This window comes from Melospiza georgiana, chromosome 5 (assembly GCF_028018845.1).
Source record: "Melospiza georgiana isolate bMelGeo1 chromosome 5, bMelGeo1.pri, whole genome shotgun sequence".
Taxonomy (NCBI): Eukaryota; Metazoa; Chordata; class Aves; order Passeriformes; family Passerellidae; genus Melospiza; species Melospiza georgiana.
The window spans coordinates 31,445,114-31,470,521 of NC_080434.1; the positions used below are offsets into that span (position 1 = coordinate 31,445,114).

At 41.7% G+C, this 25,408-nt stretch overlaps 1 protein-coding gene across 1 annotated transcript; it reads left to right on the top strand.

The window, feature by feature from the left end:
* The first annotated feature begins 876 nt into the window (after positions 1-876).
* Positions 877-20,336, top strand: ABCG2 (ATP binding cassette subfamily G member 2 (Junior blood group)). Its single transcript, XM_058024325.1, has 16 exons — positions 877-940; positions 6,638-6,850; positions 8,160-8,219; positions 8,705-8,819; positions 9,557-9,709; positions 10,133-10,290; positions 10,664-10,815; positions 11,273-11,368; positions 12,373-12,623; positions 14,282-14,364; positions 15,215-15,304; positions 15,909-16,033; positions 16,946-17,100; positions 18,212-18,301; positions 19,007-19,104; positions 19,598-20,336. The coding sequence occupies exons 2-16, from the start codon at positions 6,645-6,647 to the stop codon at positions 19,746-19,748; spliced, it is 1,983 nt and encodes a 660-aa protein (XP_057880308.1). The 5' UTR covers positions 877-940; positions 6,638-6,644; the 3' UTR covers positions 19,749-20,336.
* Positions 20,337-25,408: the final 5,072 nt, after the last annotated feature.

Sequence of the window (25,408 nt, forward strand, 5' to 3'; positions counted from 1 at the left end):
CCTGGAAAGAAAAACTGCATCAGGGAGCACGTAGGAGAAGAGGTATACCTGTCAGTGATCCTGATCCCCATTAGCACAGCTCCTGGAAATCTGTGGCTGATGCTGCCCAGTAACCTCAGCTGGGGACAAGTGCTCCTACTTTGTATAACAAGGGCTGCCTTACCTTTGGTTCTTTCCACAGCATCAATGTCATACCCACACACTGTCCTGTGAAAACCCCACTCTGCTGGGCTCAGAAAAGCCTTTGCATTTTTGCAGGTATTCCGAACTGAAGGAAAACGTATCTGTCTCCAGGATACTGGGCAAGAAGATATCACAGCCAGCTGAGCGTTGTCTGACATGCCGTGCTGGCATTCATCCCACCCTGCCGGCTTTGCCAGCCCTGTTCTTGGCTGCAAGCCTTGGGCAGGTGGGGATGCTCTCCTTCACTGACAGTGTCCCCCCTGTGGGCGCGGGTGGGTTGTGGCAGCTGCCGAGTTGCTCAGCTGAAAGGAGAAAGGGTGGAAGCGGGGCTCGCCCCGGCCCTGCCCTCCCCACGAAGGGAGAGGGCGGAGACTCGCGGGCTGATGGAGCACAGGGTGCCCCGCTGCCGGCCCGTCCTGCAGCAGATGTGAGATGTGCGTGGCACTGCCCAGCCCTGCACGCTGAGCGAGCCTCGGAGCTGCGCCTCGGAGCTGTCTCACGGAGCTGCGCCTCGGAGCTGCGCCTCGGAGCTGCGCCGCGGAGCTGTGCCGCGGAGCTGTCTCACGGAGCTGCGCCTCGGAGCTGTCTCACGGAGCTGTCTCACGGAGCTGCGCCTCGGAGCTGTCTCACGGAGCTGTGCGGCGGAGCTGCGCCTCGGAGCTGTGCCTCGCTCCTCCCTTCCCCGGATCCTGCATCCCTCGCAGCGCCGCTGCCGCCTCCTCGGCAGCCCCGCGGCGCCGACCCGGACCTGCTGCTGGTGAGTGGATCAGGTGCAGCAGCTCAGCCCTTTCACTCAGGCAGGTTTAGCTCCATGTAGTGGCTTGCTCCCTCGTCCATGAATTGCTTGCACTGCCATTGCTGTGGGATAATATTCAGCAGCTGGTCTTCTCCAACACCCAAGGAAACCGCAGCAAAACGCTCACCTGCCTTCTCCCAACTTTTCAAGGGATTTTGCTGGGAAGGCAAAAAATTCAATGAAAATATGCTTTATAAAAGCTTCAAGGCACAAATTAAAACCAGTAAAAAGATGAAAAATTAGAAATTTTTGCTGGAGCTGCCATTCTCCGTGCTCCCTCATGCACATTAACATTTGTGCTCTTTTCGTTAAAGGTAGATTACAAATCCGTGGTAAATAGGCTGGCAATTAATTTACAGATTGCCTCAATCGCATTATCCTCATTTACTCAAACGGTTTTAATTTCCTGCACATGTTCCTGAGAAAGAGGAATGTATGGTCCTGCCCCCTTTGCTTCCCCACAGCCATTCTCCAGTCAGTCACATCCCTGGAAATGGCTAGAGAAGGAGGGGAGAAAAGGTTCTGTGAATTTATATATATTGAAAGGTTACAGCTTCTCTGAATTTATATATGTCTCAAAAGTCCAAAATGCACATACAGTACTGTTTCAGCTTGCAGGCTGCAAGACCTAACTTTGTAACCACTAAAAATAAGAGAAATAATAGCACACTTAACTGCGGTTTCTCTGGCATGTTCAAATATCCAGAAAAAAGAAAAAGACTGTTTTTAAAAAGGGTTTAGAGCATCTTCCTTTAGAAAATTATACTGAAAGCTGCTTTTGTCTCTAAAACACTTCCTCCTTAAGTAACTTCAACACTTATTCTCTATAGAGATAAAATCTATTGAGTATCTACTTGGATTTTTTAAAATGCACATCTGAATTTTGCTATTTATAATTTTACTAGCTGTCCTATAGTATTGTTCTATTGTATATATAACAATACTATTGTATAGTATTGTTCTTTATTGTGGGGGGGGGGTTTCTGTTTGAAATGCAAATCCCCCTGGTGCCAAAAGCTTTGCAGGAAGACTGACAGGAATAAATGTTCCTTATTTTGTTATATAGACAATGTATCATGAAGGACACAAATACGTTTACTGAAACTGTTTGAAAGACTCTACTTTGCTGTGGAGTCAATCATGTTTGAATCAACTGAACTTTGTAGCACATTTTGTTATTGTTGGATGGTTTTGTTTAGCTCCCTTTTTTGTGTGTAGGAAAATATGAAACTTTGTACTTTACAAGTCTCAGAAGAATACTCAGGAAAATGACTGTACTGAGACATTAATTTTACCTGTATTGAAACAGCGGGCAAAGAGGTTTCTTGGTTGTTTTAAAGAAAGTAGTTTCATTTTGCCACTAATCAAAGGTTAAATCTCTAGATCCAGTACTTTGTCTCCTGGCAAAATTTTTTGAGACTACATATCTCTGAAGAAAATTATTTTCTATGTGCCCTGAGCTGAAATTATGCTGAAATCAGTGGCAATAGAAATATTTCAAAACTATTTGGCAAAACAAACAAAATTTGCAAAATTTCCAGAGAGTTTATAAATTTTTAATTCTGCTGATGCCAAGCGTACTATACTCATGGCTGATACGATGAGAATATGAAACATTTATTGAGATTAAAAAATACTTTTGAATACAGCAGAAAGTATATGTTGTTATAGAATCTCCTGCTCATATCTGATTTAAAGTAAATATTTGTAAGCCAATGGCAATGAAATCTGAGAAACTTAATTTAAAATTTGCATAGAAATTGATTTGATTAACATTCATCTTGGCTGTTTCTTTGTCCTGTAAGTGTTCTGACTTAAAATGTTTCATGGCTGTATGCCACATTAAACTTAAATAACTAATTTTTAACAGATAGAATCTGCAATATTTTAAAGATTCAATTTCTGAGGCATGGTTGCAAACAGCTGGCAATTACATTAGCTGTGAAGGAGCAGGACCCTCCGTTCCTCTGGTGAAGTTTATTGCTAGATCAGAAATGGGAAGGCTGTTTTGTGAAATACCAAACGGATTATCTCACTGCAACTTTTTACACCGCAGCAAAAAAGAGGCATCCAAAAAAAGAAAGCTAATCCAATGCCTGATTTTAGCAGGAGCGCGTATTCTCTACTGTTTGCACTTCATCTTCTCCGAGCACACTGTTAGCTGAGATCCAAATGGCCGCTCCCAGAGGCTTCCACGGATCCCCCAGGCAGAGCCACAGCTGACCCAATCTCGTGTTGATGCCAGACCTTCTCTGAGGGACAAGCAGGAGTTTGGGACTTCCCCAGGCCCCCTTCCCACCAGAGGTGTGACGGCGGTCACAAGGGTCTTGAGGTGAAGAGAGAGGCGAGAATGTTGACCTCATGTTCAGAAGGCTTGATTTATTATTTTATTATATATATAATACATTGCAACTATACTAAAAAGAAATGGAAGGAAAGGTTCTCAGAAGCTAGCTAAGCTAAGAATAGAAAAGAATGAATAACAAAGATCTGTGTCTCGGCAGAGAGGGAGAGCAGCTCTGCCGTGAGTGGTCAGTAAATCAAAACATCCACAGGAGACCAATCACGGATCCACCTGCTGCATTCCACAGCAGCAGATAACCATTATTTACATTTGTTGCTGAAACTTCTCAGCTTCAGCAGGAAAAATCCTAACAAAAGGATTTTAATGAAAAGATGTCTGTGACACGGAGGGAAGAAGAATGTCCAGAGCCCTGTCATCCTGCCAGACCAAGGTGTTGCTGTGGTGGAGACCTTGCAGTGGTTATGTCCCTTTCAGAAGAGAGCAGGCAACACAGATTTTATACAGCAGAAATAACCACACCAGCTCTAAGTGAATGAGCATTCTGCATTTTTTTTCTGCAATAAATTTTAGTAGCTCTGAAAGTGTGAAATGCTATTTTCAGTATTAATGTAGCATTTGAAATAGATGGAGTTTTTACTTTGATAAATGGCATGTCCTCAACAATACACGTTTTTTTCCTGAAGGAAGGAACAAAACACAGGTAAATCCATGTACCAGGTGTTCTACCTGCTGCACCCCACCCTGTCCCTGCAAGCACCCTGCAGCCAGGAAGGGCTGTGACAACTTAAACCTGAGATCCGGTGAGACCTGAATCCAACCTCTGCTCACAGCTCCCTGTAGTTAATGTTTTCCCCAGGGACAATAGCAAAGAATGTTGTTTTTCTCTGGAAATTTGAGTTATCAAGCCTTCCTGAACTGGAAGTTTCCTGCTGACAGCTGTATTAAATAGCCGTTTAGAGACTGTTTGCTATGGATATACGTAATTCTTCCCATACCTGATTTAATTATATAGCTTCTACACACATTTTTGCAAGGAAGTGTACAATCTCATCCTATCTTGATTGATGGACTAAATTTGACTACAACATACTGTCTGTTCCTAGGAACAACACTGTAAAAGCAGCATGATCCTTCACTTGTGAAAGCAGTTTCTGATTCTCTGCTTATTGTCTACCTGTCTGGTTCAATCTGGAAAAATTAATTTCTTCAATTGCTAAAAAAATTGTTTGGTTCCTGAAGAGCATTTCAGAAATTTCAGTGCAAGTGCTGAGCTAGGTTTTTATGCTGGTCTTTGGAAAAAAATACCAAAAACCAACGAAATCAAATTAAACAAAGAAAAATGTAACTATTCTGTTGATTATGTCTGAGGTCAAACTCTACCTCATTTTTTTTCTCATTTGGTCATAATGTTGCATCTGTAATACTGAAATATTAAGGTGAGCAAAAATGTGATCAAGGAAAATACTGATCGAAATACTTTGTATATGTAATGATATATCCAGGTCATAGTCACACTGTCTCCTGACTTCTGCACTCTGTGCTGCTGGGTTATCCAACAGCTCAAGGGATTTTCTAATGCCTACATGTGGTGTTGCCCCTGTGGTTGTGTACTTGGCACCTAGATCAGCAAATATCTGCTCAGCACTAGGTGAGACTTTAAGTGACAAGTTCCCTCTGCAGCTCTGAATGCACATCTCCAATTTACCAAAGCATCCTTTCAAAGGCAGTGATTGATGTCCAGACAGATTAACCTAGAGACTGCAGGAAAAATAGCCATGTAAAATTACCTGTCCTCCTCCAGGCAGGTAAATATCTGGCACCAGTGAGAGTGTATGCAGTTTTTCAGTGAAAGGCCTCTATATTTTAAATGTTGCCCATTTGATTGATGTTCAACTTATTCAAAATGCATTTTAGCTAAAATTAAAGCTAGATCCATTGTAATTACATTTCAAACAGGGTTTCTTTGCACTGGGCCAAGATTACTGGCTACTAAAGCATTAAGACCTTATATTTTTGTCAGCAAAGAAGACTGCAGCTTTTCAGAAGAGGCAGTCTTGGGCTAGTTTTGAGATAGTACCGCTGGGAGACAGATGAACCAGCCTTTATGTGGAGATAGGCTGGTTGCTGAATGTTGAGCTTCCAGAGGTTTCACTGTGCTGATAGCCACCAAGGAGAGCTCAGCTGTCTGTCAAGCACCCTGAGCAAACTGACAAGATAAGGGCTTGCATTTGGGCTTTTATATGACCATATGAGCCCGTTAGATTAAATGGCTTTTTTTTATTCCCCAGTGCTCTTTTTACTGACAGCTCTCAAATTCATTCAGCATGTCTGAAATTGTGTCATAATTTGCCTCCTTTCTTGCTGTAAGCAGTGCAACTATGCTGAGGGAGAGGACTGGTCACCCCAGAGCTCCCCGCTGATCACCCTCCCTCTTGATTCCCAGGAACTATTGCATTGTTAACTTTTCCCATAGTGGTATTTAAAGTAACTAGACTCTGATGAGTCAATATGTTATACAGAGAGGCCAGACTCTGCCTCTCCCCAAGATGACCCTTAAGGTGGAGCAAAGGGGACAAAGGTCTGTGTGCACAGGGACAGCCAGGGATGCTCCACTGTGCAAGTGGATGGCTCACAGGCAGAAGCCTGGCCAATGAGAGAGGTGAGAAAACTTTAATTATTCCACAATTACCTTCTCACATGGAAAGCAAACCCAAGGAAGAGAATTACTTGGCAGCAGTGTCAGTTTCCATGTTGCTATATCCTTCCCAAAATTATCTAGATTAATAGAACAGTTGCTACCTGTGGCCAGGTGCTGCTGCTGAGGGGTAGTTGGAGGGGGAGGATTCTGTGGGATAGGATTCTGGGGTTGTGCTGGGGCAGACACAGCCACTTCCAGCTGCTGAGGCAAAGTTGAGGCTGTCAGGGATGCTGATAAAGCTTCTCTGGAAACATGTAAGAAAGGGCAAAGGATGTTGTTCAGCAACTGTGAGACAGGAGTGAGAAAATGTGGGAGAAACAGACCCTAGAGAAGGAAGTCCAGGTGCCAGAGCAGATATTCACCTCAGAAGGCAGCTGGGTGGGCAGCTGAGGTCTCCCAAGTTCAGCCCACCCTGCAGACTGTCAGGGTGGAGGGAAACTCTTCTATCTCCCTGCCTCTGGCAGACCCTCATTAGCTTTGTGTCATCTCCAGGTCTGAGCCCACCGGACCGAACCTTCCTATCCAAAAGAGATACTCCTAGATGGACCTCTTGCAGGCCCACCATGGGCCCCGTGCCAAACACTGAGCCCAAAACACACACACCTTTCCTCTTCATACCGAATCAAATCTTCTCTTTCCTGTGTTTCATGTCCAGAGGAAAGATGGCAGAAGACCAGCCACACCTGTGTATTCAGATGTCAGAATCCGGTACAAATGGCATTCCCAGTAAAACGCAGTCCTTGCCAGATTTGGCTGGCAGGACAGGAAGCGTGCTTACCTTCCACAACATCTGCTACCATGTGAAGACAAAGACTGGGTTCCCGTGTTTCCGAAAAACCACCAAAAAACAAGTTTTGAAAGATGTCAAGTACGTATTTAAACATCCCATTAGAGTACCTGTAAGTTTTATTTCTGTCCGGAGAGTTGACTTCACTCATGTCACTGAGCCATACAGCACAACATGCAGACCAAGGTTTAGAAAAATTATTTATATGTGTGGTTGCTTTGTGTTTGCTGTCAGCTGTGCTTAAGCCCAGGTGCTCAGTCCCTGAGCTGAGCCTGTACATCAGAGAGCACACTTCCTTTGGCCCTGGGCATACAGTCCTCCTGGCTCCTACAGCACTGGGCACACCAGCCAGCTCTGCTTGCTCTCCACTGCCTGGCAATCCTCCCACTGTGCCAGGGTGTTTAGCTGAGATACCAGCAGCCTGTCCTTCGTGGTTGTCTCCTTCCCTTAGGTGGCCTTGGGAAAGGTTAATTTTTTGGGGGGTTAAATTTAAAACATTTAACACATTAATATTAGTGAGGGTTAGGTTAACTTTAAGAGATATAAAGGTTTCTGGAGTTTTGGCATTTCTTTTTGAGTTGTTTTGCCTTTTTTTCCCCAACAGTGAGCACTACTGCAGTAAAGCAGTCATATCCCTATGGTCTTTGTTCAATAATCAGTGAATAAACTTGCCCATTCACAGCTCAGTAGTTAAACTCAGTGCAAGGCACTGGCATACAATATGCCATTCCAAGTCACCCATGACTTTCAGCTCCCTAACTCGAATTGCTATCATAAATATTTGCCCTTTTTTGTAGCTCTGTCTATCCTACTCTTTGCCCAGGGAATTTTCACGAAACATGAGCTCTTAAAGGCTTTATTGCTTTCCTCAAAAGCCATATGTTGTGGTACCTCAGTTGACTAACATGGGTCATTTGTGACATTTGCCATCTGGCTTTTGAGTTTCATGGGGCTTTAATGTCAGATAAAGAGAAACTATCTATTACATTTTAAGCACAGACAAATCCCTAGTTTGTTCTGACTACAGGGACTATTATTCTCTCTGTTGAGAGAATAAATCCTTTAGAACTGAGTATGGTTACAGCAAGTGTGTGCTTCTCTTGTAGAGACCCATGTGGTAAAAATACATGTACAGATTTTGCTACATTTTAGTCGTGTTTCTGTTCTGTCTTATTATATGATTATTAGTTTTTCTTGAATTAAGAATAAAAAGTTAAGGTGAAGTCTGATCTTAAATATTGCTTGTGATTAGGCAGCTTCATTAATTCCAAAATTAATGGCATGCAGAAGGTAGTTGTACGGATAAATTACACTGGTCTACCAGTTGAAACAGGCAAAGAAATAACCTCACCCTAACTATTAGGTAAAACTTATCCATTTTGTCTTACAGTGGCATCATGAAACCAGGATTGAATGCAATTTTGGGACCCACTGGCAGTGGTAAATCTTCGTAAGTGCCCCCTTCACTCTCCACAGAAATTGCACCAAGGAGAAAGTGAAATTGTACACATTTAGCAGTAGTGGCCTTCTCTTTCAGAGAAAGATTGAGTTTTTATTTAGGGCTGTGTAAGTCTCACTGTTTTCTGAGAAATACTTGAATTCCAAAAGACAGATTATATGAGAAAGGTGAAATTCAGTTTTAGTCCACAGTTTACTGATAGTCACTCCTTACACACCATTCTGCTAATGTGTAACCAGCTTGAGGATAAACTCAAATTATTGAAAAAATGGACATGGACCTGCATGGATCTCATTTCCTTAGGAAACCAGGACAAAAGAGACTCAGTCCTTGAAAGTTGCTGGGGGTTTTCTAGATTGCAGAAATTGAATTTGATCTGCTTTTATGTAGCTGTTCTTTCCATGAGCTGGGTTTGAAGTTCAGAGAGCTTTGCCTCCTGTACATTCATCTGACAAAGTAACCAACTTTTCCTTTAGGCTACTGGACATTTTGGCTGCAAGGAAGGATCCCCATGGACTCTCTGGTGACATTTTGATCAATGGAGCTCCTCAGCCCGCCAACTTTAAATGTACCTCTGGCTATGTAGTACAGGTAAGTAATATTTAACTGTGGATTCTATTGTAAGAAGTTGCTGCTTTGTTGCAAATACCTTGCCTTCATCCAAGAATCAATGAAAACTCCTTAAAATTATGTCAACATGTTACAGAAAGGTGGTCTCTCAAACCACATGTAAATCTCAACTTCCCACAACTGGCAGGTTCCCTTTGCAAGAGACAAGCAAATGGTATCTTAAAACCTCCCCTCTGTCCTCCTTTGACCAAACAAGTTTGGATGCTGAACACCATCGCCCTAACCCACATGGAGCCAACCTCTCTTTACCTTCCCTCTTTTCTTCCTCTTCTCACCTGCGGTGGGCTGAGGCTGCACGGGCACACACACTGTGAGAATGACCTGAGCTGTAGCTGCTCCCTAAGTCCCTTCAGCCCCTGAGTCTCTCCCTCAACACCTCCAAAACACTGAATAAGGTAAGGATACATAAGGGACTGTTTTCAATATTTGCCTGTTTATATATTTTGATATCATGCATGATGGACACTGTTCCGATGTGGCATTGCTTTATGAATTAAGGCAAATATAATTACGTGCATGAAATCCAAACTCTTCCGTGACACGGGCATTGAAGATGCACCTTACTGCATGTTCTGGCTGCTGCTGCTGTCCCTCTGCATGCAAGGACAGCATAAAACATAGGTAGATACAGTTCTCAGAGGAATAAATAGAAACTGCTGAGCAACCACCAAGAATCTACCCCTTTTTTTTAAATGAAGGATGATGTGGTCATGGGAACCCTGACTGTAAGAGAAAATCTGAAGTTCTCAGCGGCACTGCGCTTGCCAAAGTCAGTGAAGGAGCATGAGAAAAATGAACGAGTGAATCAGATCATCAAGGAACTGGGTTTGAGCAAAGTTGCAGATTCCAAGGTAAGACCTGTAAACATGTTACTTAAAATGTAGTAAGTGGTTTATTAATTAACCAAATGAGTCATCATGGCAGATTTAAAAAAAAAAGTCAATTTCAACAGGATGTTTCAGCAATAAAATAATTAGTAACATTTCTGTATGGAGACTTGTGCTGATGCTGCCATATGGTACTACATTGCAGGTAAAAAGAAAGGCAAAGGCAAAGGTGAAAGGGTAAGTTAGTGGTTGGAGAAAAAGACAAGACCTCAAGTAATGCTAACATTAAGAACAAGGATGTGTGTAAGATAACATTTACATCTGCTTCTGAGTGTAGAGCCAGAATTTCTCACATTTCTTCCCAGATACTGCCATGTGGGTACAATACTGTTTGTGGAAGGATTTCTCCTTGGGCCAAACAAGACAAGTTTCTTGGTTTTTTATTAGGTTGGTACCCAGTTCACTCGTGGGGTGTCTGGAGGAGAGCGAAAAAGGACCAATATTGGGATGGAGCTCATCACGGATCCTGCCATCTTATTCTTGGATGAGCCAACCACGGGGCTTGATTCCAGCACTGCTAATGCTGTCTTACTGCTGCTGAAAAGGTGGTGGCCTTAGAAACAGCTTCCTGTTCTCAGCACTCCGCTCTGCTAGACTTCAGTTGTATTTGACTTGAATTACAGTTCAAATGAGCAAACAGGGAATTCAGACATGTAATTATTTACCAGTGAGCCGAGGATGTGAACGGAGTAGGAAAAAAACTGAATGAATTCTCTCTCTCTAAAGTGAGAATTCTTTTCTCATACAGACACTGTAAATATGACCTAAATATTTTTTCTTTTTTTTTTCTTTCTTCTTCCTTCTCTGGCATACCAAGTTAATCAGACTTCATCAAGACTTAACTGAACTTTCAAATGCTCTTATCGAAACACTGAATCAACTTGCAAAGCTGACATCTCTGTCATTCTTCACATTCAGGATGTCAAAACAAGGGAGGACAATCATCTTCTCCATCCACCAGCCTCGGTACTCCATATTCCGACTGTTTGACAGCTTGACACTGCTGGCTGCAGGGAGAGTGCTGTTCCATGGGCCAGCCCAGCACGCCATCGAGTACTTTCAGTCCATTGGTGAGCACTACTTCCAGCAGGGCCAACCTTTGGTTTGCACCAACTCGAGTGCAATGCCCATAGCTCTGGGCCAGAATTGGACACGGTGTGTTCAAGCAGGTCCAGTATTTTAACAGGCTTCTCTGGGTGTTTCTCCTCTTGGCTCACATGTGGATTTGGGTGAGCTGTTCCTGGTACATCTTAATTAGAGGAAGCCTAGGCTAGGGCTGGGAAGAGCACGGGGCTAGCTGTCACCTCACTTTTGCTGATGGTGCTGCTTGGCAGTGCCGCTCATCCCTCTAGAAAGTGTGGACTTCCCAAAGGCTGCCATGCTTTGGGGCAGGCTGCTCCATGGCAGGATGTGCGGCTGTGCTCTTGACAGCCAAGCACGGTCCTTGGCCAGTCACACAACCCCACGCAGGGTTCAAAATGCTGTCACCACAGTGTCAGTGTCACCACAGTGTCAATGTCACCACAGGCTACCAGTGCGAGCCCTACAACAACCCCGCCGATTTTTTCCTGGACGTCATCAATGGAGACTCCACCGCCGTGGCAATGAGCAAGGCTGATGACAGTAACACAGGTATGAAACCCATAGCTGAGTCAAGTTATCCTCACATGTGTGGGAATGGGGATTTTAAAAACTGTTTTGGTAACTCTCAGCACACAGAAATAACTTCTTTCATCTTCAAGGCAAACCAGCTGAAATCCTGCAGAAGCAGAGATGATAAACCAGGATAATTGTTCCAGTTAAGAACGTAATTTGATGCAGTTATGACTTGACTATTTTACCTAATGTAACAACTTTTCTGTTAGGAAATTACTGTTTTCCTTCCTCTGAGCAGGGTGGGAAGGGGTAGACATAGGGTACCACTGCTCATCTGATGTTTCTCTGAAGTTGTGCTAAGGCAGAAATTATCCCCAAACTAACGAATCAGCTCTCACCTATTTTTTTGGAGCATGCTTTCTCATACTTTTCTGCTGCCACTCAGTAATAGCTTACTGTCTTTTCACAGGAGTGAAAAGGCAAAGGAAGTAATGAATATGCTGTGTGTCCAAGCACATTTTCACTATACCTTTACCAAACAAGCAGCCATCATTTTACAAAAGTGTTCTGATCAGGGTCTAGCAAATATTATAGCTGGCAGATATGACACATTACATCTGTCATTGCAAAAGCTCACACTACACCACAGTTAAGAAAAAAAGGAGGTCCAGCTGAAATGTATATATGACCAAAGTGGATGCATGCAGGATTACCTGGATCTAAAAGTCTGGAAAGCCCAGGATTGTGTCAATATCTGTGAAACAGATCACTTACAGAAGCCTCTGGGGACAAAGGGGATGTCAAAATCACTTTTTGATTAAAAGCCATGTTGCAACTCCATGGGCAGACAAGGGTTTGCCTTGTCAGAGAGCAGAGAGGCTGCTGCTGCTTGTGGGACAGGTTGCACAGGCAAACACAGATTTTTTATCGTATTTATACCAACTCTTTTGAACTGTCCTATGGGACTGAGTGCAGTGAATCACTGGAACTACGTGTACATCTTAATTCTTCTGTTTTTTTAATCTTTCCAGCAGAGAGAACTGAAGAATGCTCTGAATATGATAAGACCTTGGCTGAGCAATTAGCAGAAAAATACTCCAACTCTGCCTACTACCGAGAAACAAAAGCACATTTAGAGAGCATTTCTTCAGGAAACAAGAAGAAAACCAAACCACTTTTCCGGCAAATCACATATGCCAATTCCTTCCTCCACCAGCTGAAATGGGTGTCCAGGCGCACATTTAAAAACCTGATAGGAAACCCTCAGGCTTCCATAGCTCAGGTAAGGCTATTTGTATTTATGGTTTTGTGATATACGTTGAATTTATTTGGGTACTGGAGTATTAGATAAGTCACAGGGATGGTTTTACCTCTTGATATCTTGACTGCAGTAAGCATCTGAAGAAAGAGTGCTCAAGGTCTAGGAGTCTGGGGATAAAAGGTGTTCTGAATGCTCCCAAATGTGGGACTGCTCAGTAATCAATTTTGGACTACTGAAAGGCTTTGGGAGGTAAGACCTGTCCTAGCAGGGTATTCTGCTGCTCCCAGCCAGGAGCACATTATGTCCCAAGAAGTTTCACACGTTTGCTCGAGAGCATTCTTCAGATTTGACTCTAATTGCCCAGGCTTGGCACTGTGGGGTTTGGCCTCAAATCCTCTCCCCTGCCAGGAAAAGTTAACAGACTGTGTTTGTGTACTTCATTAAACTTCAGCACAAAAGTAAGCGCTGGCAGTTGGCTCAAGTGCAAAAATTTTTTTGCAGCCCTGTAATGTGTGTGCTGTTTGGTTATTTGACTGTTCACATTGGTGATGATGTCTTCTGGACAAGGTGTCATGAAGTCCACTATGGGGTTCAGCACACACCATGAAAGATAATCACTGGCTCTGTCAGTGCTGCTTTTTCTGAACGATCAGAACCAAAAGTGTTGACTCCTTCAGAGTTGCACATTGATTTCAAAATGAAGAAAGTTCAGCTAGTGTCTGCAGAGTGACTAATCCTCAGGAATCCCCTAATTCATGGGCCAAACTCTGCAGCCACAGCACCACAAAAATTCCCACTGCAATTCTCAGCAATTTGGGAGGGGCCAATAGAAAAGTTGGCCTGTAGCCAGGGGTATAAATTAACTTCATCATGTTTTATATAATGAGGGAATTATATAATGAGGGCTGGTGTGGAGGAAAAACAAGTCCAGAGTCCCCGAGGTCAGAAGGCTTTGAGTATGTGTGTGTGCCTGTAGGTTGATATTATGGGGATCCTTAATTGCTTTGTAAAAGCTTGACCTTGTGACAAGAATTGGACTCTCAAGAACCTCCTTCATAGCCCAGGGTTAATGGTCCTGACTTGTTTCTCACAATCTTTTTTATCTCCCCACCCTCATCAGGGGTGGATTTGTTCAGCATTCTTTGAGGGGTCCATGCCTCATTAAGCCTTTTTTTCATTAATCTGCTCCAAAATGGTCTTGAAATGATCTCTGCTTTCCTCCGCAACTGGCTCAGGACCTGAATTATCCCTGACATTTGCTCCTTTTGGCAGGATCTTAGCAAGAAAAGGTACCAAGGATCAAGTACTTTATGGTGTTAAGACTCTTGCTTTACTCAGGCTTAAAAGTGACAGAACTGCCTGATACCATTGTTTTCCTGAGATTTTTTTGTCATTTGCATTTAGCATTTAAAAACTGTGATGCGCCCACTTCAGTCTTTTAAGTAAGTCCTGTTATCTCTGCTATTTAAATAGTTACAGACTGCAAATATCAGCATATCTGTAGCCCTGTTGTAGTGTCTCATTACAAACAATCCCATGGGGAAGATGTATGATAGAGGCCAGTAACCACACACTGTGGAGCATGAGAATAAACTGTCATCCTCATGCTGGCAGTCAGGAAAACCTTTGAAGTGATGAGAATGATACCTCCCCTCCTCTTTTCTCTTTTTCCCATTTAGCTTTGTATTACAGCTCTTCTGGGACTGGTTGTAGGTGCCATCTTCTTTGGGCTTGAGGAGAACTCTGCTGGACTACAGAACAGGTCAGTCAGTCTAGGCAATGGATATTTGAAAACTTGATAAAGCTCCCTTCAAAGGAGCTTAATACCTCTTGAAAGCAAATGCTTCCCTTCACATCAGTAAGGCCAAGCCTGTGTGACTTGGAAGTGAGGATGTGATTTTGTTCCTCTAGCAAGGTCCCTGCAGAACTGAGTGTGTTAAAATATACAGACTTGTGGCTACATAAACCTAGGTAACTAAAGTTGTAATCTTGCAACTGTTTCTACTCACACGCTTGAATTTACCATCAGTAAGAGATTTTCAAATTATGCTGCTCTATGTATCATTTTGACAGCTGTATGACCTGGCCTGACCTAACACACGAGTTTGCCGCTATGAAACCTCTGGGTTCTTAATCCCATAAAACTTCATAGCATTTGTTTAAAAACAACCCAGTTTTAAATTGAGTAGGAAGTGCCTTAAATTTTTGTGGAAAAAGTGAAAAGTACTTCTCACGCTCTTTATTTGGTTCCTCTCTGTTTGCAGCAGACAAATGCTTCACCACCTGAGAATCTTTAACGTGTCAGGAAATTACATCAAGGAAAAAACCAAACCACAACCCCTCAAAAGAAACCTCAGTTGATTTTCTATATTTTGGCTGCATCAGAGAATGTGCTATCATTGCATGCCAAAAACAAATAATGACTGTACCACATCTATGTCAGGCTTGTTACAGATTCAGGCTCATAGCCAAGAGTTTTCCATGGATTTTGGGATGGAAGTTCAAACATTACTAAACTTCATGAACTGCACGTGGATTTATGTACTCTGTTGTGGAAACACTACATTCACATCCCATTTTAAATAACAGCTCACTGTTTTGCTATTTTGCAGAGTGGGTGCAATGTTCTTTCTGACCACCAACCAGTGTTTCAGCAGTGTCTCAGCTCTTGAACTCTTTGTTGTAGAAAAGAAGATATTTATGTAAGTAAAGCATACAAAAAAGATACCAGACTGCTGTTAGACTGTGAGTTTTTCTGACATGCCGTAAATGTCATTTAAGTACAGTTAGTGCAGAATTTTCAAATTATTTCAATGAAAGTGCTCATTGCAAATATGCTCTCTTAATCTATTAGTGAGTTGTCTGCAAACCCCTCTAAAGGTACCTGTGATTACAACTGGCTCAGAGTGTAATATTATTGACACAGTTGGTAAAAACCCCTTGAATACTCAATGTTGGCATTGATTAATAATGTGTGACTTGCTAGTGAGGGCAATAAATGTCATCTAACTGGATTCTTTAAAACTATGCGGTATAAAATATGAAAATTATTCAAACTTTACACTCTGTCTTGATGACATGAGACATAAATTTACTAAAAATTATGTGCACAAATACCCATGTTCACTTGCATGTGAAAATGTCACCAGTTCTATACTGTATAGGCTTACTGGACAGCTGCATTATAGCCCAAGTATAAAAGATTTTCTTCTAGTTTGAGCTAGAATACATTTGTCAAGGGGTGAAAATCAAACTGGTTTTTAATGGTTAAATTTGTAGTGCGCTGTACCTATCTCTGTGTTCCAGGCATGAATATATCAGTGGGTACTACAGAACATCTGCATACTTCATAGCAAAGCTAATGGCTGATTTAATACCCATAAGGACCATGCCCAGCATCATCTTCACCTGCATAGTTTACTTCATGCTAGGCAAGTATGGTCTCCTACAGTCTCACTCCAACCCTCCCAATAAATCATGGCATGTGCATCTTACAGATGTGTATGCATACACAGATGTTTATATAAGCTAAATCCCTACACTGGCATGGCATTGGCTACTGAGCTTACTGTTAGCACTCCATGTTGTTTTCTACAGAAAAGACACAAAAATTAAAACATTCATCAGAGAATCTGTGACATGTCTCATCTTCACTGTCCTTGGAAGGAAGCCATAACGTTTACAACATTGTTTTGATTTATTGCTTTTCATCTATGGCCTTCTTGGCTTCTGATGACTCTTACAAGATACTTTTCTGATCCTTGCAAAAATACCTAAAAGAAAAGGTTTTATTTTAAGATCTTAATATTGTGTGAATTAATACCAGTTTTTTGGCTTTGGTCTGAGTTTTTACCCTAAGGAATAGGAAACAAGGCCACATCAGCGAGAGGCTCTCAAACTGTGAAACTGGAGAGGAACAGACCTTGCTACCGAATCCATAACCACCTCAAAACCGCTAGGTTTTTTAGGAGAGCTCTCTGCTGGAAACTAGTGAAATGATGTACAGCTGCCTCTCATGGAAGTGCACTGGAAGTTTCTCCTTTGATGGACAACTTGCAGCCACTTTGGATGTGTGAAGTACAGTACTTCCACACATTCTACTACCTTCAGTCTTACTGCAGTTTTGGGCATACTACTTATTCATCCTCTCTTCCACTGTCAAGACAGACACATAGGGCTGTCACAGGCACCACAGCAGTCTTGGGTCACAGTGACACAGCCTGTGCTGGCAGACAACATGTAATTTGAAAGGAGGACACACTAGGAAAATCACGATAGTGTTCAGGTTATGGCAGAGCTTTCAGCAGGATCATTCTGAAGCCCTTCTTGTTCTGATCTTTAAGGTTTGAAACCAACAGCAGAAGCCTTCTTTATAATGATGTTCACTCTTATGATGGTGTCCTACACAGCCACTTCCATGGCACTTGCCATTGCAGCAGGACAGAGCGTGGTCACTATAGCCAACCTACTCTCGACTGTTGCATTTGTTTTTATGATTGTGAGTAGCACTTTTCAGTTCTCTAGTCTGGATCATGAAATCCCAGAAATGCTGAAATCCAGAAATCCTACTAGCATGGAGTTCAGCTAAATTCTGCAAAAATCTGTTGGGGTTAACATATCCTGTTTTGTTCTGGTTTGAGTATCCTGATGCTGTGGGGTGGAATATTTGTCCTTTGAAAGAATAAGAAGTGAGGGGCTGGAGGCCTGGTTATGAGGAGGGGAGTGGTTCCTCTGACTTCTTCTCTGGGCTCTAGCAGACAGAAAACTGCCTGGAAAGTAGGAAAGCCCCTTAGGGCTACATTTCATCCTCTCTCCCTTAACTTTGTGAAAAGCAAATGTGTCTGGCTGAGAGCATGACGTGCAGCCCCGTTTTCTGAGACCGCTAGCCCAGCTGTCCTCCCCAGCTGCAGGGCCCACCTTGGGCATGTTAAACTGGGCAACACACAGCCACAGTCAGGAGATTGGCACTTATGATGAGGCAGAGCTGAACTGTCGCACACATTTTTCCACAGAAATCCTTTCTTTCAGATTTCTGTGTCTTCTGGAAGGCAGAGGCCTCAGAAGGGAAGGTAAACAATTGTTATCAGCTGCTGTGGAATGCAATAGGATTCACCTTGATTGGCTCATTTTCTATGTTTATAATTAAGGGCCAATCACCAGTGCAAGCTAGGGGACTGAGTCCCTGGACACAACTTTGTTTTAGATTCTTTCTATCTATTCTTAGCTTAGCTAGCAGCTCTGCAAACCTCTCTCTATATTCTATTTAGTATAGTCATAATGTATTATATATAATATCTTAATAAATCAAGTCTTCTGATCAAGATACAAGATTCACCGTCTCTCTATCACCAGCCGTGCCCACTCAGGTGCGGCAATACTGAACCTACAGCCAAAATCCACATTGCCTCAGACTCAGGGCACACAGGCAAAACCCAGAGCAGTTCCACACTGAGGAGCAGCAGAGAGTTCACATGAACCTATGTGGGACCCCTAGACAGGAAGCATGTGGGAAGAGCTAGAGAAGGACCCATGATGAAAGCATGTAATTGTAATCTGTTGGTTTTTTTTTCTTTTTGTTATGGCTTTTTTTTGGTAAACATTGCCTCTAGATTTTCTCTGGGTTGCTGGTCAATCTCACAAGCGTCATGGACTGGCTCTCTTGGCTCAAATACTTTAGCATCCCTCGCTATGGAATGACAGTAAGTGCTCTGATTTCCTGCGTACAAACCTGGAAATGGTTGGCTAGAAAGGAATGTCTTGAATCGTGGTAATGAAATCTTCACACTTGGTGGCCTAACGAAGAAAAGGAAAGCTAATTAGGTACAACAACCTTGGAGTATTGTGCAGTGTCTTGAAACAAGAAGGGCTTCTCATCAACTAGCACCAATTGCTGTTGAGAAGAGCTCATTTCAATAATTTGGAAATACCTCATATGAGAGACACAACTACTACATTCACTGGACTTCAGCTAGCAGAAATGTTTCAAAGTAAAGAACAATGTCATCCCCACCCAAAAAAGTAAAAATCTCCTATTTGTCTTTTCCATCAATCAAACAAAAAACTTGCTAAAGCTTTTCTCCTAATTTGCAAAAATTTAAGTCAGAGTGATGTTTTGCAGAGAAATTTGGGCTTTACTGTTCCTGTGCAGAAATAGCCTGGCCTGGGAGAAGTGGTAAAGCCTGTTGTGGTGCATGCTTTACTAGGTGTGTACAGGCTATATACATCCCTCTCGTAAAATTAAAAAAAGAACTCTGCTACTTTGCTAAAAAATGAGGATTTGGCCAATATAATAGTGATACCAGCACATTTTTAGGATGACTTTAATTGCATTATTTCTCATCTTGTTAATGTATCACTCCTTTACCTACTAATTTCTGTTGTCATTGTTTCTTTTATTTTAAAAGGCTTTACAGATCAATGAGTTGCCTGGTCTGAACTTCTGTGGCAGCAGTAACAGCACAGTGTTAAACAGTGGCGGTAGCTATCGAGAGACAGGCCGGATGTAAGTATTGTGGTACACTGAAATGAATCCCACTATCAGCAGCCTTAGAAGTCCTAGAACATCAGTCTGAGTATCAGAGATACTCACTGATGATCAGAGAATCTATGAGCTTTTACATGGAAAAGAAACCTTTGATTGGGTTTTTGCATTCTACTGCATGGAACATTCTGTTTGTTGGCATATTTAGTATTTATGACACTAGAAATACCTCGTATTATGCTTCTTACCTCTCTTCAAGCTGTATTTAGTGAGAGCTATGCACACACACACACAATTGTACACCCTCACAAAATCCACTTCAGCTTCCTATGTGAAACTGGAGCTACAAGAAAAGCAAATTTACGATGGAAAATTAACCACTGACATAGAACTGGTGCTTGCCCAGCCTGCTACACACATGCAACCACATTACAACTTCTAGAGATCTTCCTAGATCATGCTGAGTGGGTTATCAAGTGACTAAGCTTATCAAAGTGTGTGCATTTATCTGCAGGCCATGTACTGGAGAGGAGTATCTGGAGAGTCAAGGCATCGATATGAGCACCTGGGGGCTGTGGCAGAACCACCTGGCTCTGGCCTGCATGACACTCATCTTCCTCACCATCGCCTACCTCAAACTGCACTTCATGAAGAAGTTCTCTTAAAACCAGAGGGAAAGGCGCAATTCCCACTGTTCAGCAGTTTGCTGAACGGATTGTGCAACTGACTTGATTATTTTTAAGGAGACATTTCTTTGTACTTTTATTATTACCCAAGTCAACAACATGAATGCCATCCTTGTATATTAAATACTTGCTGTTAATTTACTCTGTCAAAATGTGTAGCATGGCTCACTCCTCTGTGCCACAGAGGAAAAGAAAAAGTGTACAGCTGTTCATTTCCTCAAGAGACTGAATCAGTCTTTCTGCATATTCTAGCTATGATCTTGTCAAACACTATATCTAATATTTAGTGGCTTAACCTGAAATAAATTGTTCCATACTTTAATTAGCACCTACCTTCACCAGGAAGAAATTAAGTCTAAAATGATGCTTATCAGGACACCAACACAATCTCAGCTGCTTATGTGGTCACAGGATATGTGAGACAGGGACAAAATTCCTTTAATCCCAGCGCCTTTTTCTATTTGGGAATCATTGCTGCGCTAGAATGTACTTATTGATGCCATCAAGCCTTTCCTGCCTCAGTCAAGTATAGAAGCACTGTGCTTTTAAATAAAGGTGTTGTTCTTACATGGCCAGTTCCCATGATCCTTTCCTGAAATTTGTATCTCCTCTGCAAAACTGCAAGTCATCTTCACTGTCCCATTAGTGCTGCTATCAAGAGTAGTTCTTAGTAATTTTTATGGGGACCAATTTCAAGTGCATGACTAAACAGGATGGCAGCACCTTTGTAAAAGTCCATAGATTGGAGCAATCACTTCCTGGCAGGCCAGTGTTTCCCTGGCCACGTGCAGCAATGCTAACTCATCTCTTTTTTATCTGCAGAGTTATGCATAGTAAATGCATAATGATGCACAGTAGACAACTTTACAGCTCCTTCCTGGGTTGTTACTGTTCATCTTGTTGCTCCTGCAGCGTTTGCCCCAGCTTGCGTAGGCCACAAAAAAAACCTTACAGGACCTTGTTTCTGTAAGAGATTTAGAAACATGGAATACCCCGAACGGGAAGGGACCACAAGGATCAGTGAGTCCAACTCCTGGTCCTGCACAGGACATCCCCAAAGGTCACACCCTGTGCCTGAGAGCATTGTCCAAACACTTCTTGAACTCTGTCAGGCTTGGTGCTGTGACCACTTCCCTGGGGAGACTGTTCCAGTGCCCAAACACCCTGTGGGTGAGGAACCTTTTCCTGATATTCAGTCTAAAACTTCCCTGACACAGCTTCAGGCCGTTCCCTCTGGGTTCTGTCATTGTCTCCCCAGAGAAGAGATCGGGGCCTGCCCCTCCTCTTCCTCTCATGCTGTGGATGTTGTGGACTGAGTTGAGGCATCCCCTCAAGTCTCTTCTTTTCCAGGCTGAACAGACCAAATGACCTCAGCTACTCCCCACGACTTCCCCTCCAGACCCTCCACACTCTCAAGGCCTCTCTACCTTCAGTTACACCACTCCCTGAGAGTGGGCAGCTTACATATGTTGTAAATTTAACATCTCCATACATATGACATTAGGATTCACTAATTATTGTATTGCTTTGTTGGTAAGATGTCATGCTGCTGGGGAAAATAAAAGCTTCAGAGCACAAAAAATTGGCAGAGTGTGTTCTGTACCTTTAGCTTAGCCCTTTTTAAGCCAAAGGAAGCAGTGAGGAGATAAGAGTTATGTTGTTATTAAAAAAAATAATTACAGGAACTCCTGTCCTGGAGTACCAGGTCCTGGTACTACAAAGAAATGAAAGCGGAATTTTTGCTTTTGGAAAAGAGAAAATCATCCCAGATTTTAAAATGTAGAAATCTACAGTTGATTGAATTGCAGCTGGTCCTTGCAATTTCAACAACTTATAAGCATGACCACACAGACTGTGTTCCAGTCATAAAAGAAAATTATTTCTGTATATAGCAGTGGCTTCTGAGAAAGGAAATGATCAAACTAAGTTGAATTACTCAAATTTTGAACAGGCTTTGACACCTTATTGCACAGATAATATTTACCACAAAACTCCTATACTTTTCCTGCTTTCTACTACTTATTTCAGCAGCTGGTCATCCATAAGAATGTATTTACATAAAAGAAATGTTTCTTCCAGTACTTTCCAATACTTTATTCTGTAAACTTGTAAAATTCTATACCTCAGTTGCATGGGCAGAAATTACAGTAGTAGTAACGTCAGATTTCTCTCTCACACTACAGGCTTTAAATTAAGATTTTATTTTTCTCTTTTTGTCCAGCACCACACATGACATGTTCTAGTGAAAGGTGCCCCTGCCCATGGCAAGGGGTTGGCAATAGGCAATCTTTAAAGTCCCTTCTAAATCCAAAATTCTATTATTCTATGATATATCTGGTTCTCCCCTTTAGTTTGGGGCAGATCAGTACAAGTACAATTACAGATTAGTACAACTACAACTTCTTGCACAAGGCAGGAGACACATCATTCCTACCAATCCTCGAAGGTGTATTTTGCAAGCAGTGCAAGCAGAGGGGGAGAGACAATCAAGAGAACGGAAATGAGTCCAGAGTCCCCAAGGTCAGAAGGCTTTGAGTATGTGTGTGTGCCTGTAGGTTGATATTATGGAGATCCTTAATTGCTTTGTAAAAGCTTGACCTTGTGACAAGAATTAGACTCTCAAGAACCTCCTTCATAGCCCAAGGTTAATGGTCCTGACTTGTTTCTCACAATCTTTTTTATCTCCCCATCCTCATCAGGGATTTGTTCAGCATTCTTTGAGGGGTCTATGCCTCATTAAGCCTTTTTTTCATTAATCTGCTCCAAATTGGTCTTGAAATGATCCCTGCTTTCCACTGCAACTGGCTCGGGAGCTGAATTATCCCTGACATTTGCTCCTTTCGGCAGGATCTTAGCAAGAGAAGGTAACAGGATTAAATAGTTTAGGGTGTTAAGACCCATGTATTGCTCAGGCTTAAAAGTGACAGAACTGCCTGATACCATTGTTTTCCTGAGATTTTTTTGTCATTTGCATTTAGCATTTAAAAACTGTAATGTACAGAACTTAATGATTCTGATTATATCACTAACTCAACTGAAAATGTGTTTTCATGTATAAAAATTCCTCTTTAGTTTTCGTACACTTTTACAGCAAGTGATTTAATCTGTACTCTTGGAAACTATGTAAGACTTACTTTTATTTAGGTTTTAGAGTACTCAATCTAGTTGAAGGTTTTTCTTTACATCCTCTGTCTGAACAACTTCAATTAAAATAAATCACAAGCTGAGGGTTGATACTTTCTAAAGAGATATTAAACTCATTTATTTCAATTAGTTTAAATGAAACTTTATGATAATAATCTTAAAATATACCACTTTTAAATTTTATTTGCTTTCAGTACAGAAACTAAGGTTTTGATATTTTCTGTGCCAGTAACTGGAAGTAATTGCTTTTTCCTTGCAGTGCATGTTCATGAAGGCAAGAATAGATAGCAAATGGGCTAGATACAGCTACTATATCACCCAATTGAAGTGGTCATGTCCCAGGAAGAATATTCAAAACTTACACAGATTTAGAATGCCATTATTCAGAGCTCTATATTTATTTATTAAGAAGAAGAAAAAATAAACTGCAACCTAATGCTAAGAGCAGCCTAAGGAGTAAACCTGTATTAATTGAGAGCTTTTAATATGCAGAAGGGCACTGGCAAAACTGAAATCACTGGTATTCAATTCTACCCATTCTATTCAATTCAATTCTTCTTCTTTGTGCTAAAAATATTTAATTATCAATAATTAAAATTGTTGGAACAATTCTTCTGGAATAAAGAATTGTTTCAGTGAATTTTGAAGCAGGTTAGTAAGCTTGGAGGCAGAGCAGTATGAATGGCTTTTGATGAGGAGGCAGAAGGCTAGACAGCATGGAAAATACACATACCTGGACAACTGAATGACATAGGCTGCTGACTTTTCAAATGACACATGTAAAAGGCCCATTACACTGACTTGGGGATTGTTACTTATTTTTCACAGTGTACCAAGGGTTTATAAATTGTATTTGTTCAAAAGCAAAGATTTAACAAGTGTCTGACTGCTTGCTGACCCTCTCGTTCTCACCATGGGCCCTCATGTTCTACTGATGAAGCCACTACCACTGTCTGGATGCTTTGGGCTGCATAAAAAAATGTCATCATCTTTCTTGACTTCTGTGCTGGTGGATAAAATAAGAGCCTTGTAGGCTGCATACTAACCACTTGTGAGGAAAAACATTTGTTTCATTTGGGTTTTCCACAAGCATTGAGAAATGTACTTGTAGGTTAGCACTCCTCTAAAACAGAGAACAAATCAATAAAAAGGTTTGCAGTTCTGTGTTTTTGCAGTACAGAGCAAGAATTGGGAAAAAACACCATAAAGGACAGAAAGAATTTATGTCAGGTGGACACTGGAAGCTGTCAAACAATAATGATAATGAATATATCCACTGAAAAGGAAGAAAGAAAACAATTAGGATAGCAACATCAGAATGATCCCTGTTATGGATTTGTAATTACTTCAGTTTGCAAATTTTCTCTGGGATGCTGTTATACACTACAAGTATTCAAACCTTTATGTCTTGGATAAAAATTTTCAGTATTCCTTGCTACAGTGCCAGGTTTTCTGCACACTTCATACAAATGTTCTTCTAAAAGAGAACATCATAATTTAGAAAATTGAAAAAAAATATTAATAGCTTTCTCATATTAACTGGTGAATGCCATTTTTATAAGCATCAACTTGCTGTCTCTTGAACATTCAGGGAAGTGAAAGTGCTTACTTTGTGTTCAGCTGTGTTTTTTTACACAAAAGCTACATAGCAGGAGGAGAGAGTATATAATCTGATAATGTAAATAGCAGCAATGCCAACCAAGGCTCCTGGCGTTGCTCCCCTGGATATTCCATGTGACACACTTCTATTTGCTAAATAATCTGTGATTATGGTTCTTACAGACATGAACAACTTCTTTCAACATAAATATTTCCCTTCTTTTTTAAAAAAAATTAGTTCTCCTATCAGGTAGATCTTATTTTCATCTTCCTGTGCCATAAAAAAAGGGAGAAGTATCCTGAACGTAAATGCTTTTCCTCTCCCAATTGACATCTCCCTCCTCTTCTTGCTGGACATGAAATTACAATCAGTTAAGACAGTTAAAGCCCTTGTCAAACCTGTTTCAAATAACTAAGCCAGGAAACACAGCTGGCCTTTATTACACAGCTGTGGCATCACAGGAACACTGAGAGAGATGGAAATTTCTTTCCAGTGCTTGCCAGCTCTGCCTTCCTGCAGCACAAGGTTTCTCGTGGCTGCATCCTCTGCACACAGACATCTGAAACTGAGGAGCTGGGGAACTCAGTCTGACAGCATCCACCTCAGCTCCAGGAAAAGCTAGTAGCAGTACAGAAGTGTGGTTACCTCAGACCTTGGAATGAATTGGTAATTTCAGGTTTAGCCTGAAAGGAGCATTCTTCTCCTTTGAGTGTTTCTCGGAGTCTACATCACACCACTCTCCATGCAGCAGTGAAAAGCAGCAGCCTGAGCAGCACACACAGGCATTTTTGACAGTGTTAGGTTTTTATTTTGAGAACACCTCTACTGTGACTTCCCAGAAAACAAAGCCTAACTTTTCTCACTGGAAATTATTTTTTTCAAAACTAGAAGTCTT